Here is an 18,826-nt window from a genome sequence, read left to right as displayed (position 1 = left end):
CCAGTCAGAATGGCTGCTATCCAAAAGTCTACAAGCAATAAATGCTGGAGAGGGTGTGGAGAAAAGGGAACCCTCTTACACTGTTGGTGGGAATGCAAACTAGTACAGCCACTATGGAGAACAGTGTGGAGATTCTTTAAAAAACTGGAAATAGAACTGCCATATGACCCAGCAATCCCATGCTGGGCATACACACTGAGGAAACCAGAATTGAAAGGAACATGTGTACTCCAATGTTCATCACAGCACTGTTTATAATAGCCAGGACATGGAAGCAACCTAGATGTCCATCAGCAGATGAATAGGTAAGAAAGCTGTAGTACATATACACAATGGAGTATTACTCAGCCATTAAAAAGAATGCATTTGAATCAGTTCTAATGAGGTATATGAAACTGGAGCCTATTATACAGAGTGAAGTAAGCCAGAAAGAAAAACACCAATACAATATAATAACACATATATATGGAATTTAGAAAGATGATAACGATAATCCTGTATGTGAGACAGCAAAAGAGACACAGATGTATAGAACAGTCTTTTGGACTCTGTGGGAGAGGGCAAGGGTGGGATGATTTGGGAGAAAGGCATTGAAGCATGTATATTATCATATGTGAAACGAATCGCCAGTCCAGGTTCGATGCATGATACAGGATGCTTGGGGCTGGTGCACTGGGATGACCCAGAGGGATGGGATGGGGAGGAAGGTGGGAGGGGATTTCAGGATGGGGAACACATGTACACCCATGGCAGATTCATGTCAATGTATGGCAAAACCAAAACAATGTTGTAAAGTAATTAGCTTCCAATTAAAATAAATAAATGTATATTTAAATACATAAATAAATAAATAAAAATCCAGTATTGATGCTGTCTTGTAATTTAAGTATTAGTCATGCATATTTAATGTTTACTTGATTTATATATTCATATTTTAAGTTTAATTTACATACTTATTTTCTATTTATTTTGCCTTGTATATGTTAGTATGGTGTTTCCAATTCCATATTCCACATCTCCCCCTTAGCTATTAGTTTTACATTCTTTATTTATTGATTGCCTCCAATATTATAACACATTCATTGTTTTAGTCACTAAGTTGTGTCTGAATCTTTTGCAACCCAATGATATAATACCTTTATCATATCTTAGACAAAGCAAGGATGAGAGAACACATTAATTCTTTTCCTTCTCTAAATTATATACCATTATTTTAATTATATATGACACATATTTTTAGCTCCACAAGACATTAATTTACAATCCCGCAAGATATTAGACTACAACTATTTAGATTTACCTATGTACTAACCTTTTCCATTGCTCCTTTCTTCTAGCACCTATAACTTTCTGTATGAGATAATATTCCTTCTACTCAAAAAATAATCTGTAGTATTTCATTTATTGTATCTGCTGGTGACAAACTCAGGTTTTCTTTTCTGAGAATATATTTCACGTCAAAGGAAATTTCTGCTAAGTAAATAAACCTAACCTGGCAGTTTCTTTCTGCACTGAAGACACTGTCTCTGGCCTCAGCTGTCTTTGTTGAAGTAGCTAATTTTTATTTTTATTCCTATTTCATTAAAGGTAATATGTATTCTCTCTCTCATTGCTTTGAACATGGTTCTCTATCTTTGGTTTTCAGCAGTTATGCTATGATGTGCCTAGCATGTTTTTTTACACATTTATTTTTGCTGGAGTTCATAGGGCTTCTTGAATCTGTGACTTTCATCAATTTTTAAAACCCCTCCACCTGAATTTCACATATTGATTCTTCTCAACTCCTTTTCTCCTCTTTTTCTGGGTTCCTAATCACAACATACATGAGATCACTGGATCACTGAGTGTCATGTGTATTTTATGATCTCTTCCGTATTATTCATCCTTTTCTCTCTCCAGATGTTTCAGTCTGGATAGTTTCTTCTGACTCATCAGTTCACTGATTCCTTCTTTTAGTTCTAATTTACTGTTAAAATCTATTTCTTAATTTCACATATTGTATTTTCAGTTCTAGATTTTTCTTCTGGCTTTTTAAAAATTCTAAAAGTTTTTAAAAGTTCTAAAAGTTTTTTAAAGTTCTGGCTTTTTAAAAGTTTCTAGTTCTTTGCTGAAATTCTACAACTTGTCATTTAGTCTTTTAAGAATATTAATCATAAAGTTCACATCTGGTATCTCCACTGGACCTTCTGTGGGTTTTCTTCTACTGCAGTATTTTTCTTTTTATTTCACCCACATCTTTCTTCTTCTTCTTTTTTTTTTTTTTTTTTTTGAGTGCCAGACACTGTATTTGAAAAAATTTAGGAGACAATATGAGATTCAGGATATTGTTTCTTTCTTCCAAAGAGAATTTACTTTTACCTCTGGTACACAGTGAAGCCTGGGCACTAGCAATGTTACATCACCGTAATTCAATTGGGAACTGAGATGACTGGAATTTGGGCTTTAGTTCATCAAAGGACTGATCACTACCCAGAGTGTACTTCAGTGCTCCAATGAAATCCTGGGAATTTACAGTCTACCTCTCCATGTTAAGCCCTGAATTCTACTTATTGTCTCTCTGACCCTGTGAATCTGTCAAAAGATTAGTTTTCCAGCTCCACTGAACCTATAATAAAATGTTATCTTTTGTCACAGCTTGATCCAGTGGAAACATTTTTTAAAAATAAGAAGCCTAAGGACTTAGAATCTGGTCCTAGATATTAGCTTTGTCCCTTAAGTGCTCCTGTGATTGTGTTCTTATGTATTACGAGATGACAATTTCTACCACTTACTTTAATTATTGTTTGAACCTCAAATTATGTAGTAGTTGAACGTTAAGCAATATACCAAAGTGCTAATATATTCATTAATTTAAACTGCAGTTGTTTAACCAATATTAAGCAACAGTAGTCTGATATAGTGGGGATTTTAGGAGTATATTTCATATACAGAGTTTTGCATTACAAAAAAAAAACAAATTCAAATATTTTTAACATTTCTAAGTCTTACAGAACATAACACAAAGCAAATAAATATATGTACATACTTTTACATCCCATTTTTGTGAAAAGGTTCTTCAGGTCAGGATCCTTAGCTTGTGACTGCACTCCACACACAAATATTTTTGAGGTATTATTATTTGTTAAGACTGACATATGGGCAACTGTGTACCAGGAACCTGTATTGACCATTAAGATATCATCATCCATATTTAATAAAGCCTTTACGGAATGGACAGCGAGACTTCGAGATTTGTCCTACAAGATAAGAGTATGATTAGAATTTCAAAGGGTTTAGGTAAAACAAGGTATTGGCAGAAATCTTGAGGTTACCTAGCCCATTTTGAGTTTAAAACACCTTAAATATATGTCACAATATAAAGTTAGCAGTTTATATTTATAAACTTTATAAATTTATATGTATATATGTTTATATTTATAAAGTTAACAAACAAAATTGGTTTAGCTTAAATTATGACTGTTATCATTTAACTGTTACATAGTGATAGAACAACAGACTGGTTCCAAATCGGAAAAAGAGTACGTCAAGGCTGTATATTGTCACCCTGCTGATTTAACTTACATGCAGAGTACACCATGCAAAATGCCAGGCTGGATGAAGCACAAGCTGGAATGAAGATTGCTGGGAGAAATATCAGTAACCTCAGATATGCAGATGACACTACCCTTATGGCAGAAAGTGAAGAACTAAAGAGCCTCTTGATGAAAGTGAAAGAGGAGAATGAAAAAGTTGGCTTAAAACTCAACATTTGGAAAACTAAGATCATGGCATCTGGCCCCATCACTTCAAGGCAAATAGATGGGAAAACAATGGAAACTGACAGGCTTTATTTCTGGGGGCTCCAAAATCACTGTAGATGGTGACTGCAGCCATGAAATTAAAAGACACTTGCTCCTTGCAAGATAAGCTATGACCAACCTAGACAGCATATTAAGAAGCAGAGATATTACTTTACCAATAAAGGTCCGTCTAGTCAAAGCTATGGTTTTTCCAGTCACGTATGGATGTGAGAGTTGGACTACAAGGAAAGCTGAGCACTGAAGAATTGATGCTTTTGAACTGTGGTGTTGGAGAAGACTCTTGAGAGTCCCTTGGACTGCAAGGAGATCCAACCAGTCCATCCTAAAGGAAATCAGTCCTGAATAGTCACTGGAAGGACTGATGGTGAAACTCCAATACTTTGGCCTCCTAATGTGAAGAACTGACTCACTGGAAAAAACTCTGATGCTGGGAAAGATTGAAGGCAGGAGGAGAAGGGGATGACAGAGGATGAAATGGTTGGATGGCATCACCGATGCGATGGACACGAGTTTGAGTAGGCTCCGGGAGCTACTGATGGACAGAGAACCCTGGTGTGCTGCAGTCCATGAGGTCTCAAAGAGTCAGACACAACTGAGCAACTGAACTGAACTGAACTGATAGTAATAAGGCAATGCCAAACCCCCTAAATGTGATTAATAGATTACTGGTGTCCTGCCTTAGCTCCCATTCTTAAACTTTCATGAAAATGTACTCATCTGCCACTGCCATTCTTTCTTCCCCATCACACTGTCATCTAACTGGCTGCTAGCTCACAGAGATTAAAAGTAAGATGGTTGACAAGTTTAAAAAGGGCGCTAAGCAGATGAGTTTATACAACTGGTCTCAGTGCTCAATAGCATGTCACCACAAGATAAGGCCAAGAGACACTACCCAAGAATGCAGGTACTGTGAAGGGATAAACCTTACAAGATCAAAGTGATTCTGAGGCAAGAATTGGAATCTAAGGACATAAAAATTAATTTAACTCAATTTCTTGAACCTTTTATTTTTCATTCTATTGAAATACCATTATAACTCACGTTCTCTTCCTGTATTGATAGCCATTATACATATCTTACAAATCAAAGCTGTAAGACTATAGTAAAGAGATAATGGGAACATATTACACATTGCATTTTCAAATGCAGGATGGCACTAGCATCTTCCTCAGAAACAAAAAAAAGAAAAAGGAATCACCATGCCTTCTCTTGAATCCTCCCTTGGGACAGAAAAATACAGCTTTTCAGCTATAAGCAATACAAGTTCCCCCATCTATGGTGTCTTGGAAGGAGAATATGTTCCTTACAATATGCCCACTTCACATGGGGCAAAGATGCCAAAGTACAACAGGAAAACTGATGTAGCAGTGTTAATTTTATACTTCTATGTGGAAATTAGGCCTTATAAACCTCCTTGATAACCTATACAAAATATAATCAATTTCTTAGGTTTTAAGTAGAGAAATTCTTTGGGTAAGCAGGATTATTGAGAGAATCACAATATTGAGAACCACAGTGAAAGTAAAAATTTGTTTACCTGAAATATAAGTTTATAATCTTTAAAAAGATCTATATTTAGAAGATCACTTTTAAGATGAGATGGAAAAATTAAGACATCATAGCAATGTTGATCCACAGCAAAGACTTTATTATCAATATGCAATACAGATTTGACTTTATTATAACCATTTTTCTTCAAAGTATAATAAACTTCTTCAGGGCTGTAAATACATAATATTAGGTTATAATTACAAATATAATACATAAAAATGTATTTAATATCAGCATCTTTTTCCTACAATAAATAAAAGTATCATTGCATATACTGCATTAATGGAACTTATAATTTAAGCCATCAGTAAGTAAAAAAAAATTTAGGGATAAAAAAGTTAACATATTTATTAAATTACTTTTGGTAATCTGGTGATAAAATCCTGAACGAAACTATAATTCCCACTCACTCCCTCAGATGAGCCCCTCATCCATTAAAAAGGTAATACTTTTATCACATTATTTTGAAAGGCAAGTGACTTGAGTAAAGAATTTGATTAGAACTCTTACCTGATTTTACAAGTATTTATCCAAGCATAAAGCGGCAAAGTGGAGGCCCTTAATTCTTGGTTCCTAACTGTTTCTGGAAGAATGTGGTAAATTGAAAGGGCATCATGTTTGATTCGACATCTTGCCAATGCTGCAGCCAATTTTGTCTTAAAACTAGAGACAGAAAATCCATTCTTGGTAACTACTGCATTGAAGACAAGACTATCAATTTTCCACTTGAAAAATTAACAATTAGATTTAGAATTATAATACTCTATAATTCTATTTCAAATTTTTGAAGTCTAAAGTTAAAATTTGCCATATTTAAAAATGGGAATCCCCCCAAATTTTTAAAAATGGAAACCCAATAATTCTGCTTCTTGTTTTTCAGGTTTTGCTATCTCCATATAGTTGTATATCTTAATCGTTTATAACAACAGCTGGTTGAAAGACAAATTTTATGTAGTAAAGGTGAAGGGCTTAGAGTCAGACAAATTTGAAGTTAAATTAAGGCTCTGTCACTTACTAGCTGTGTGACCTCAGGTATGATGCTGACTCTCACCAGCCTCAGTTTTCTCATCTGTAGAACGTGATCAGCTTACCTTGCTATTACTGTGGGGATTAGTATCATGGGGCTTCCCTGGTGGCTTAGCTGGTGAAGAATCCATTGCAATGTGGGAGATCTGGGTTCAAACCCTGGATTGGGACAATCCCCTGGAGAAGGGAAAGGCTACCCACTCCAGTATTCTGGACTGGAAAATTCCAGGGACTGTATAGTCCACAGGGTCGCAAAGAGTTGGACACAACTGAGTGAATTTCACTTAGTACCATGGGTGTCACCAAGCACCGTGCCTGGCAGGCACTCACTATTAGGTCAGTCTGTGTTATCAGAGATGGCAAGAGTGTAATCTTGACAAGATTAAGGAGCTTTCATGAATTGGTATCAAGTCCTTCCCAGTTCTGATTATCTCATATCTCATAGTTACAAATAACAGGAAAGAAAAACAAGAACTTGTTAGCATAAAATGAAAACCCAATGATTCTTTTTTAATCTTATGGCCTAAATCACTGGGAGGTATTGCGTACTGACTCTGTCTCCTTGACCACAGGTAATCAGCAGAAGGTGGGCACTTGACCCAAACCAGTCAAGAGAATTTTTTTGTGTAGTAACAGAGAGCCAAGTCAGTCTTTCTGGGTTTTGGTGCTGTACAATATAAAGCTCCTGAGTTGACAGCAGCCAAGTTTCCCATTCTACAAACAGAAAAAGAAGATGTAACAATGAAGCTAAAGCACACAAAGAGGCAGAGACCAGTGTGGAAGAGAGTCCTGAGCATACCTGAGTCACAGGATTGTCAGGAAGCATTTAATAGGAGGCTTCCTGTGTGCTATTTTGGATCTGTCATGAATCCTCTGTCCCTTATTAATTCCTGAGTATTCAGGAATTAAGTGGAGTAGCACACTGCTCCTGGGGGCTTAGGAATGCATGCATTTCCTTCGTTAGTTTTTCCATACAGTGATAAGTAACTATTTATGACCCTCTTCCTTTTTATGAACCATATGGTAAAAGTGATTATTTACAACCCTCCCTCTTTCATATGGATGACCTCATGTTTCCTTGATAACTTGTAAGTTTTGATTTTATCTCTGCTGAAAATAGCTACCTTGTAAGACAGTATAAATACTCACACAATGTTGAATAAAACACCTTTGCTCCATCAGAGCTTTGGTCCCCGTGTCTTTCTTTCTCTCTCTCTCTCTCAGGCTACTTCTCTGGAGCACAGAGACCCGTCATGCTCATTCTCCTGACCAGGTTTCTAAGACCCTCTCAACAAGGCACACTGTGCCTTCGCCCCCCTCGAGAGGGCGCCAGGTGGCTTCGTGAGCGATGCAAGCCCTGTGTCTAAGGACTTTATCGGTTTTCTGCGTTAACCAAGGAATATCATCCTCTTTCTCTCTCCCTTTTACTTTCTTATCATCAACTCCGGACCACCAGGTTCCAGTCCATTAAAGGACCTCAACACAGGATGTAGTTAGCAGAAGCATAAGCACATCAACATCCTTCCTGCAAGTCTCACTGTGCAATTCTTTGATGAGATACTTTATAATAAAATTTTTCTTTTGCCTAATCTAGTTTGAGTTGGACTCCTGTCTGGTTGTCAAAAAGGAATCCTACCTAGTACACCATTTTCTCTAAGTTTATTTTTTAAAAGAAATGGGTTTTATTCCTTTTTAGCTTAAAATTGTCAGAAATTTTATATACAAAGAACAAATGATCTCAAGGGGATTTTTGTTTTGTTTTTTGTTGGTGGTGGTGGTGGGTTTTGTCTTTGTTTTTTTGCTGTGCCACATGGCTTGTGGGATTTTAGTTCCCCAACCAGGAACTGAACTCAGGCCTTCCACAGTAAAAGCACTGAGTCCTAACCACTAGACCACCAGGGAATTCTCAAAATATCTCAAGTTTTGAAGTGCCATTAGTAATGCCTAACACAAAAGAAATGTGGCTCTCTTTAAATACAAATTATATTCTTAATGCCAAAAGATAATCTTCAGTGAACTGCTTGAATTTCCTATAGAAATAAAAAAAAATCAGACATTATACTGAGCACTGTTTCACAATATTCACTAAGTAAGTCAAATGGGCTAAGAGTTTCTAAAGAAGGGGTGGAAAGAATATAAGAGATAGAACCCCATGAACAAGTGTTCAGAAGCATTTTGGCAAATGAAAAACTCTAAAGCATTATGTGAATGAGAAAATTGGGAATAGAAGAAAAGGAGTATCTAAGCAAATGTGATTTATCCCCCAAATCCATGAATGTTAAAAATGGTTTTAAAATTCATGAATCATTCCAGGTAAATAACCTTACCACATTAATAAAATCAAGAAGAAAAATGATCATATCCAAACTCTGGTCTCTGTTTTCTTAATTTTAGTAAGACTACAGTTTTCTCTACAGATCATCCTTCCTGCACTGCAGTTGGAAGGTACCTGTAAGCATAAAGCCAGGACTATTCTAGGGCTCACCTCATTTGTTTTCATTTTCTCAAGGATTAAATTTCTGTGCTGCTTTTTGTCTAATGTCCAAAATCTTTGTCTCATATATTTTGTCCATCTAGTTATTTATAGGGGCTTCCCAGGTGGCCGCTAGTGGTAAAGAACATGCCTGCCAATGCAGGAGATGTCAGAGATGTGGGTTCAACCCCTGGGTCTGGAAGATCCTCTGGAGAAGGAAATGGCAACCCGCTTCAGTATTCTTGCCTGGAGAATGCCATGGACAGAGGAGCCTGACAGGCTACAGTCCATAGGGTTGCAAAGAGTTGGATACAACTGAAGCAACTTAGCATGCACAGTTAGTTATTTATAGGAGGAATGAATAAGTTTGATCCAAGACACTCTGTGATTAAAGTGATTTTTAAAAGATCACTTTATTTATGGAAGAGATTGTGAAAAAGGAAGAGTTACAGGCAGGGAATGAAGAAGCTATTGCAGTAGTCCAAGTGACAGATTATAAATGGCTTGGGTTTGGATAGTAGGAGTGGAAATGGAAACAAGTAGACACATTCAGCATATGGCTTCCAACTGGAGTTACAGAACTTAATGTAATAGGTATGGCAGAGGCACTGGGGAGGGCAGGAAAGAAGAATCAAGGATAATATCTAAGAAGCTGGTGGTGCCTTGACTGTAACAGGATAGTTTTGGGTGATTTGGGAGGAAGGGCTACTCAGTTTTTCCTCTCCTGTTGCTTCTCCAGTCTTTCACTGCCCATTTTCTAATTTCACTGTGCCTTTTCTAGTTTTGCCTCACCAAAGTCCAACAAATTATTTGGCAGAATCAGATTCTTGGGCTAGTATGAGGCATGCAGAGAAAGAAAGGAAGAAGCTGTGGTCTCTTTTATTTAATCCGGTCTCACTGTTTCAAAGATAGTTGCATTTGTACAAGAAATGAGTTCTTAAAGCCCTTGCATATATCAAAAAGATAGGGCTTCCTTGGTAGCTCAGCAGTAAAGAACCTGCCTGCCAATGCAGGAGACACAGGTTCATCCCTGAACTGGGAAGATCCCACATGCCACAGGACAACTAAACCCACATACCACAACTGTTGAGCCTGTGCTCTAGAGCTCAAGAACTGCAATTACTGAGCCCATGAGCCACAACTACTGAAGCCTGAGCACCCTAGAGCCTGTGCTCCACAACAAGAGAAGCCACCACGATAAGCCATCAACATGAGAAGCCCACGAACGGCAACTGAAGAGTAGCCCACACAGCAACAAAGACCCAGTGCAGCCAAAAATAATAAACAAATGAATGATAATAGGTTCACCTTGGATTCTATCCCTAGAGCCATGAACAAATGAAGAAAAAGATACCAGTTGGTATACAGAGTGATAAAACACAAGGATCTCTGGTAGAGACAACAACAAAGATCAAACACAATTTTTATAAGGAGAAAATGATTCTCATTCAGTTTCTTGTTAAATAACTGCTTCTTTTTCTATCACCTCTTAAAATTAGTCTTCATCGTCTTGGTAGAAACATACTAAGGTATACTTTAAGCTTAACATGATTCTACTGCCCTGGGGACAATACTGCCCAGCCCCAAGGCCCAGATGATCTATAGAGGTTGGCCTCCAACATTCTGAGTTCAGAATTCTACTCCATTAGCTATGGAGGACTGGCCCAAGGGAATGCACTTGACCCACGAGGAGCCAATCAAATTCCCTGGAAGGGGGTAGAATTTAGAACTGGGTGTAGAGATAATAAATTAATCTAAGTGAAGAAACTAACATACAAGTATAACAAGTAAGCTTAAGACCTGGGGTGCAGCAGTAAGGCTTTTTCCTTGTAGGCTACAAACAGAGAAGGCAGATCAGGAGAGAAAAGGAGAATGAAGCAGATATTAAGAGAGAAGCAGAAATAAAAAGGTAAAGAGACAAAGAAAATCCTGACATCTTTCCAGTTCCTGATTTCATCCTCTTCCTGAGTCTCTGAATTGCATAAGATATTCCAGGATCTATTTAAGAACATTTTCCATTTTTGCTCATGCTAACTGAAAATAGCTTCTATTACTTGAAAGCTGCGATTATTGATTAGAACCTTCTAGGTTATCTTTATACATGTATTTTCTTAGCATTATCTTTCTCATTGTACATGGATTTTCTCAATGTTATCCTTATACCAGTATATTACACTACTATTCTCTTCAATTTAACCACTAAATACACTCACTTATCCTATAACATATTATGAACTGAGCATAGCATGAATTGGATATAAAATAACTTATTAATGTGGGAGTAAGATCTGTATTATATGAAGCCCGATTGGTTCGGGTAGTTTCTGTTGCACTGACAGGAATGTAACCAGATAACCTCCTCCAGGCAAGAGGCAGCACAGTATATATTACAGGGAAAAGTAAAAATCTGAGGAATCAGGAACCTTAGACAATAATATCTTCTGGCTCTTCTGGCCTCGTGAGCCATGGTCTTTGCTTGTCCTATTTCCTACCTGCCTCGCTAGCATTCTCAGCTAAGAATCTGCTGCTGCTGAAACCGCAGTCTGGTCTTTCTTACTTGGTTAGAGCTCTGTGGCTTTCCTGGCTGCTTTAGCCTAACCTCAGCTCTCATTACGCACACTAAGTTGAGATTTCCATGAAAATCTCCTTAGTCCTAAGTCAAATGGAAACTGAAAGCAGTTCAGGAAAGCTGAAACTCAGAGCTTGTCCCAAAGCACATTGCCCCACCACTTTTTCTCCAATGTATCTGCACCCATCCTGGGTACCCATCCTCAGAGGCAGGTTGCCTAGTAGTGGTATGGGGAGGTGAAGTGGTTGCCCAGGAACCTATGTAGTAAACAGGAGCAAGATCCTTGCTTATCTAAGGTACATACATTCAATTGCTTTTGCTTTTCTGCATCCCCAAATTTCTCATGGCTACAACTGACATAGTACTATGTCATATCTGTCATCGTCTAGCATATTTTACCCAAGATTCACTATCTTAAGTAGAAGGAAAAGTAGCATATAAATGGTTAAATCTTGAGCCCTGAAGTGAAAGTGAAAGAGTTAGTCACTCAGTCATGCCTGACTCTTTGGGACCCTGTGGACTGTAGCCCACCAGGCTCCTCTGTCCTTGGGATTCTCCAGACAAGAATACTGGAGTGGACTGCCATTCCCTTCTCCAGAGGATCTTCCTGACCCATGGATTGAACCTGGGTCTCCTGCACTGCAGGCAGATTCTTTACCATTTGAGCTATAGGGAAGTTCTCTAGAGTTAGCCTTCCTGAATTTGAATTCTGGCACTTCTCTTTCTAGCTCTATGACATTAGACAGGTTACTTTAACATGTCTGTGCTTCAGTTTTCCTCTGTGTAAAAATACAGGTTGATAACAATATTCACTTCGAAGAATTGTTATGTAAAGAGCTTCTTGTAATAGTGATTGATACATATTAAGTGCTCCTCAATAAAGGTAAGTTATTACTATAACTCCATTCAGTGACTCTTTTGGTCTCAACCTTCAAAATGAAACTGAGTTTTCCATAACAATATAAAATGAGATATGACAACTGTTTCAGATTATTCACCAGGGAAACGTGTTCCTACAGGATTGCTGTTGTTTGCTATGTTGTGCTTTCTATTAAGGCTTAAGAGTATAGAGGACTTCCCTGCTGGTCCAGTGAAGACACTGCGTTTCCACAGTAGGGGGCATGGGTTCCATCCCTGGTTGGGGAACTAGGATCCTGCAGCCCTAACAATGGTAGCATTTAATGAATGACCATCTACTATCATCTACTATGCGCCTGGCTCCTAGCTCAGCATTTTACACACATTACTCTAATTAGTTCTCCCAACCACCTTTTTAGGTAGGTGCTATTACTGTTCTCATGCTAGGCTTCTGCTGATACTTAGGGTAAAAGGAAAACAAATTTTAAATATGTTAGTTTTCCTCTTAACTACTGACATTAAGTTGTAAAAGCTGTAGATTCTTTTTTCAATTTGGCTAAGTGGTGGGTTCTTATCTAATTGGAATTTTCTTGTTTGATACATGTTAGTTTAAGAGCTGTAAACAAAGCCAAGTAAATAAATAATAGCTGTTTCAAATGAAGTGTAAGTTATGTATGTGCTAAAAATTGTCAGGAATTTTTCATGATTTTCCAAATACTTACAAATTGGATCTTACAATTCAAGCTTTCAAAACAACTTGAATTTAAGTAATATATTTACTTTGTTCAAGATCTTTTTTTAAAGGAACTCAAGAAACTTATGAACTTTTATATTTTTTCTCTATAAAATTTTAACACTTATCCACACATTATATTGTATACTATTTCACCAGTGAAACACTAATAATGAATTCATATAAAACATCCTTTTAACCTTTATAGTTACCTGTTAAGAAGGTTCTCCACTTCTAGAACTTCTGCTATAGACTCTTCATTACCAGAAAGAAGACGAGCTTGAAATTTTCTGTCTTGGAAATCATATAGCATCACAATGATAAGACTGTTCAAATGATCTGGCTACCAAGGGGAAACACAGAGAAGGAATAGCATACAAATAACATCTAACAGCAATATTTCCCATTCCATTATTTTTCAAGCGAGCAGGAGTATGACTATTTTCACATCATCTGATTAAACTGGGAGATAGAAAAGGACTGCAAACTAGAAAAAAAATTCAGTAAAAAATAAAACTTTCAAAAAGGACAATTTCTGGCATGTTCATCAAAATGAAAGGAGTACAATCTATATTAGAAACTTGGAAGTAGGAAAGAGTTAAGGCTGTGTTTTGAAGAGGTCTTAGCATTAAACAAACTAGGTATTTAAATCCCAAGGCTTATTTTTAGTGCTTTCTAAATAACACTCACGTGACAGCTAATTATATAAAAGTTATACACTTACTATTGTGGTACTTGGGAAGATATAGCTGTCTATTAATATAGTTTCCAAAATATCTTGATCTGTAAAACAAAGAAAATGTCTGTTATGAAAACACCAAAGCTGAAAATGAAAACTTTGGAATCAAAATACACTTTAGCCAATACTGCAAAATACTTTTACTTTCAAAATATACCTTAATTCTTGATAAAGACCCAAATTACAATGGCATAATGAAATATTTGTAATCTTTATGAATCCCAGACCCCTGTGACCCAGGCTCCACATGGTGGTGGTGTTGTTTATTGTCTACTTGCTAAGTTGTGTCCTACTCTTTGCAACCCCATAGACTGTAGCCCACCAGGCTCCTCGGTCCATGGGATTTCCCTGGGCAAGAATACTGGAGTGGGTTGGCATGCCCTCCTCCAGAGGATATCCCAGATGAGGGATCGAACTCACATCTCCTGCATTGGTAAGTAGATTCTTTACCACTGAGCCACCAGGAAAGCCCAGGCTCCACATGGAATCATCATGGAAGTCAAAGGAGCATTATCTGAATAGCTGAGGTAGTAATAAAGGAATCTCAATCTTTAATTTATATCCTTGAAAAACATTAAAGAAGATCTAATTAATAATGTCTTATCCTTTTACATACTGTTGAATTCAATTTGCTAACATTTTATTTAGGATTTTTGTTCTATGTTTATGTTCATGAAGGATATTGGTCTATAATTTTCTCTTCATAATATCTTTGTCAATGTTGGTATCCGGGTTATGTTGGCCTTATAAAATTTGTGGGATATATCCCCTCTTCTTCTAGTCTCTGGAATAATTTGCACTAAATTGGTGTTATTTCTTATTTAAATATTTGATAAAACTCACTAGTGAAGACACTGATAACATTTAATCTAAGACCCAAATGACAAGGAGTTACCCATGTAAAGGTCCAGGATGAGACAGCAACCTGGTCACAGGGATAATTACAAAGGTAATAAGTAAAAACATATGGACATATTTTGAAACCTCCACAGGGCAGATGAGTGCTCCATTTGTTATAATGACTTAACTATATATACACATCATATAACAAATGCTTTAATCAGTTAACAGAAAGCTAGGATAGCTTCAATTCATCAACATTTGTGGAACACCTCCTACATACACAGTACACATTGAATTTCAGTTTTTATCTAGGGGATGGGAAAACTAATAAGAAGCGACAAACTTGGGAGAACAGACTCCAATTTTCACAGGAAATCTTTCAGGTATCATATCCATGTTTTAGTCACCAATTATGGCTGTATTGTACAAGGCAATATCCCCATTTCACTTATAAGGAAAATGAAGTTTATAGTTTCACACTCTTAGTACTTGCAAACCGAATCCTATCTAATTCATAGTTTCTCAGCATGAGTCCCAATTTTTGTCATAGAAAATACAGTCATCATAAGAATGAAGGCCTGCTAGGACAGGAGACCTGCATAGGCTTTAGAACTTTGAGCAGTGGAGTTACTGGACTCCTAAAAAATATGAGAGGCAGAATGAAGGAAAAGAAGACAGAACATTTGTTTTGCCAACACTGCATTTTTTCCTTAGAGCTCTTGTCAATTGCGCAGAATGCACTGCCTTTATGTATCTACAGTTTAAAGAATTTTCTCACACAGCAATATGAACATTAATTATGTATACTCTTTGTGTGGGCCGTGCATGTGGCATCTTAGTTCCCTGACCAGGGATCAAACAGATGCCCCCTGTATTGGAAGCACAGAATCTTAAACACTGGATCACCAGGTAAGTCCCTAATAATGTGTATTTTAGATAGTGCTTTCTATGTGATACACATTGTTCTAAAATGCTTTCTATATATTAATTCATTTAACCCTCTCAAACAATCCTATGAATTAGGTACCATCATTATCCCCGTTTTATAGATTAGGAAATGAGGCACAGGATGGTCAAGTAATATGTTCAGGGTCACACAGCAAGCGGCAGATCACAGAGTCAAACCCAGGCAGTCTGATACCCAAATGCATTCTCTTCACATTATGCTGCCTTTCCTGTACTTACTCTTACAACACACCACACTGGCTAAATAAAACACACTGCTAACAACTGAGTTATCAGGACTTTTTGAAGATTGCAAAATTTACCTATCCTAGTTCAGCACAATAGCTCCAATTATCCCTCATCTCCCACTAATTCGAAACTCTTCTCTTTAGTCTCTTGAAGGGAACTCAATCCTCATTCCTCATGTTTCCAATGTAGAAGGCCTTCCCTAGAGAAACACTCCTAGATTCTCTCCCTACCTACTCATCACTCTACATGAAACGAAAATTGAGTTTATTTAGTGAGTGAAATTGGAAGAAAGAATGGGGCATATCTTACTCCCTACCCCTTCCACTCTTTGTCTGCCAGTGTTTCTGCAGAAGGTGGGCATGCATTCCAGACTGCTCTCTGCCATGTGCCTTGTGAGTTGGGTGGAGGGACTTGCATTTCTTCAGCTGTGTCTGGATTAGATGGAAAGTTCTAGTTCTACTTCTGAAGTATTTCACAAGCCTGCCTTGACTGACGATCTAAAGCCATGTCCCTGAACATTTTTTTTCTCTCTACTGGTTACAAACTCAGGTGTAAGAAAGTACAAGCTAGTTGCTCAATCATGTCCAACTCTTTGCAATCCTATAGACTGTAGCCCACCAGGCTCCTCTGTCCATGGAATTCTCCAGGCAAGAGTCCTGGAGTGGGTTGCCATTTCCTTCTGCAGGGAATCTTCCCGACCCAGGGACTGAACCCAGGTCTCTTGAATTGCAGGCAGGTTCTTCACCATTTGAGCCACCAGGGAAGCCCCAGGTGTAAGAGGGGTGCTATTTATAGGACCCCTAAAACTCACACAGTCTGTCTGATCATCCCTCCCATCCTGGAAGAAAGATGGAAGATGTTTCTTCTTTTGACTTTCCCCTAGGTTCTCCTTCTCTATTTTTATTATGTGTTCATAGTGTTTCCTTCAGTGATCCACTTTATATAATTCACTTCTAAAACTTACATTTCAAGAATGCCAAGGCTGAAAGGGAATAAGATGGTAGAGTAGAAAGATGTGGATCTCACCTCTCCCCATAAACACACTGAAATAACTTCTATATGTGGAACAATTCTCACAGAAAACTAACTGGAAACTGGCAGAAGAACTGCTATACAACCAAGTTAGCAAGAAAGAGCTCTACGTAAGTGACTTGGAAGATAGAATAATGGAAATCACTAAATGAGAAGAGCAGACAGAAAAACAATGAAAGAACAAATGCAACATATGAGATCTATGAGATGATTTCAGACATGACAACTGACACATAATAGGTGTTACAGAAAGAAAAGAGAACAAGAATTGAAAGTGTATTTGAAGAAGCTATGGATGAAAACTTCCAAAACCTAAAGAAGAAAACAGATACCAAGTACAAGAAGGACAGAAGGTCCCAAACAAGATGAACCCAAAGATACCCATACCAAGACATACCATAATTAAAATGATGAATTTATTTTATCTTATTTGGCCATGCCACACAGCTTGCATGATCTCAGTTCCCCAACCAGAGATCAAACCCAGGCCACAGCAGTAAAAGTGCCAAGTCCTAAAAACTCAACTGCCAGGGAATTCCCTAAAACGACAAATTTAAAGATAAAGAAAGGATTCTAAAGGTGGCAAGAGGAAAACAAAGAGTAAGTTATAAGGGAACCCCATTATCACTATCAGTAGATTTCTCTGCAGAAAACTCTGAAGGTCAGAAATGAGTGGCATGATACATTCAAATTGCTGAAAGGGAAAAACCTGCAAGCTAGGATACTCTACCCAGCAAGATTATCATTTAAAATAAAAGAGAAAAAGTTTCTCACAAGAAAAAACTAAAAGAATTCAGCAATATTAAACCTACCCACATTTAGAAAACTTAGATCATGGCATCTGGTCCCATTACTTCATGGGAAATAGATGAGGAAACAGTGTAAACAGTGTCAGACTTTATTTTTGGGGGCTCCAAAATCACTGCAGATGGTGATTGCAGCCATGAAGTTAAAAGACGCTTACTCCTTGGAAGGAAAGTTATGATGAACCTAGATAGCATATTCAAAAACAGAGACATTACTTTGCCAACAAAGGTCCATCTAGTCAAGGCTATGGTTTTTCCAGTAGTCATGTATGGATGTGAGGGTTGGACTGTGAAGAAAGCTGAGCACCAAAGAATTGATGCTTTTGAACTGTGGTGTTGGAGAAGACTCTTGAGAGTCCCTTGGACTGCAAGGAGATCCAACCAGTCCATTCTGAAGGAGATCAGCCCTGGGATTTCTTTGGAAGGAATGATGCTAAAGCTGAAACTTTAGTACTTTGGCCACCTCATGCGAAGAGTTGACTTATTGGAAAAGACTCTGATGCTGGTAGGGATTGGGGGCAGGAGGAGAAGGGGACGACAGAGGATGAGATGGCTGGATGGCATCATGAGTTTGAGTGAACTCTGGGAGTTGGTAATGGACAGGGAGGCCTGGCGTGCTTCAATTCATGGGGTTGCAAAGAGTCGGACACAACTGAGCGACTGAACTGAACTGAAAAGAAATACTGAAGGATATTCTCTAAGAAAAGAAACAAAGTATTTATAGGACAAGGAAAATCACAATAGGAAAGGCAAATACATAAAAGGATTGACGATCACTTCAGTTCAGTTGCTTTGTCATGTCCAACTCTTTGCAACCTCATGGATTGCAGCACACCAGGCTTCCCTGTCCATCACCAACTCCCAAAGCCTACTCAAACTCGTGCCCTCATGTTGGTGATGCCATCCAACTATCTCACCCTCTGTTGTCCCCTTCCCCTCCCGCCTTCAATCTTTCCCAGTATCAGGGTCTTTTCCAATGAGTCAGTTCTTCACATGAGGTGGCCAAAGTATTGGAGTTTCAGCTTCAGCATCAGTCCTTCCAATGAACACCCAGGACTGATCTCCTTTAAGATGGACTGGTTGGATCTCCTTGCAGTCCAAGGGACTCTCAAGAATCTTCTCCAACACCACAGTTCAAAAGCATCAACTCTTCAGTGCTCAGCTTTCTTTGTAATCCAACTCTCACATCCATACATGACTAC

At 37.9% G+C, this 18,826-nt stretch overlaps 1 protein-coding gene across 4 annotated transcripts in view; it reads right to left on the bottom strand.

Moving 5' to 3' along the window:
- NSUN7 (NOP2/Sun RNA methyltransferase family member 7) overlaps positions 1–18,826 on the bottom strand; it is a 47,546-nt gene that overhangs the window by 21,031 nt on the left and 7,689 nt on the right. For all 4 annotated transcript variants that reach the window (XM_024993551.2, XM_002688230.6, XM_005207910.5 and 1 more), the window contains exons 3-7: positions 13,735–13,793; positions 13,223–13,353; positions 5,862–6,014; positions 5,338–5,521; positions 3,026–3,236 (exon numbers count right to left, since the gene is read on the bottom strand). In XM_024993551.2, coding sequence (XP_024849319.1) covers positions 3,026–3,236; positions 5,338–5,521; positions 5,862–6,014; positions 13,223–13,353; positions 13,735–13,793 — 738 coding nt within the window. The remainder of the gene's footprint in view (positions 1–3,025; positions 3,237–5,337; positions 5,522–5,861; positions 6,015–13,222; positions 13,354–13,734; positions 13,794–18,826) is intronic.

This window comes from Bos taurus, chromosome 6, assembly GCF_002263795.3.
Source record: "Bos taurus isolate L1 Dominette 01449 registration number 42190680 breed Hereford chromosome 6, ARS-UCD2.0, whole genome shotgun sequence".
Lineage (NCBI taxonomy): Eukaryota > Metazoa > Chordata > Mammalia > Artiodactyla > Bovidae > Bos > Bos taurus.
This window is presented reverse-complemented; position numbering and strand designations above follow the sequence as displayed.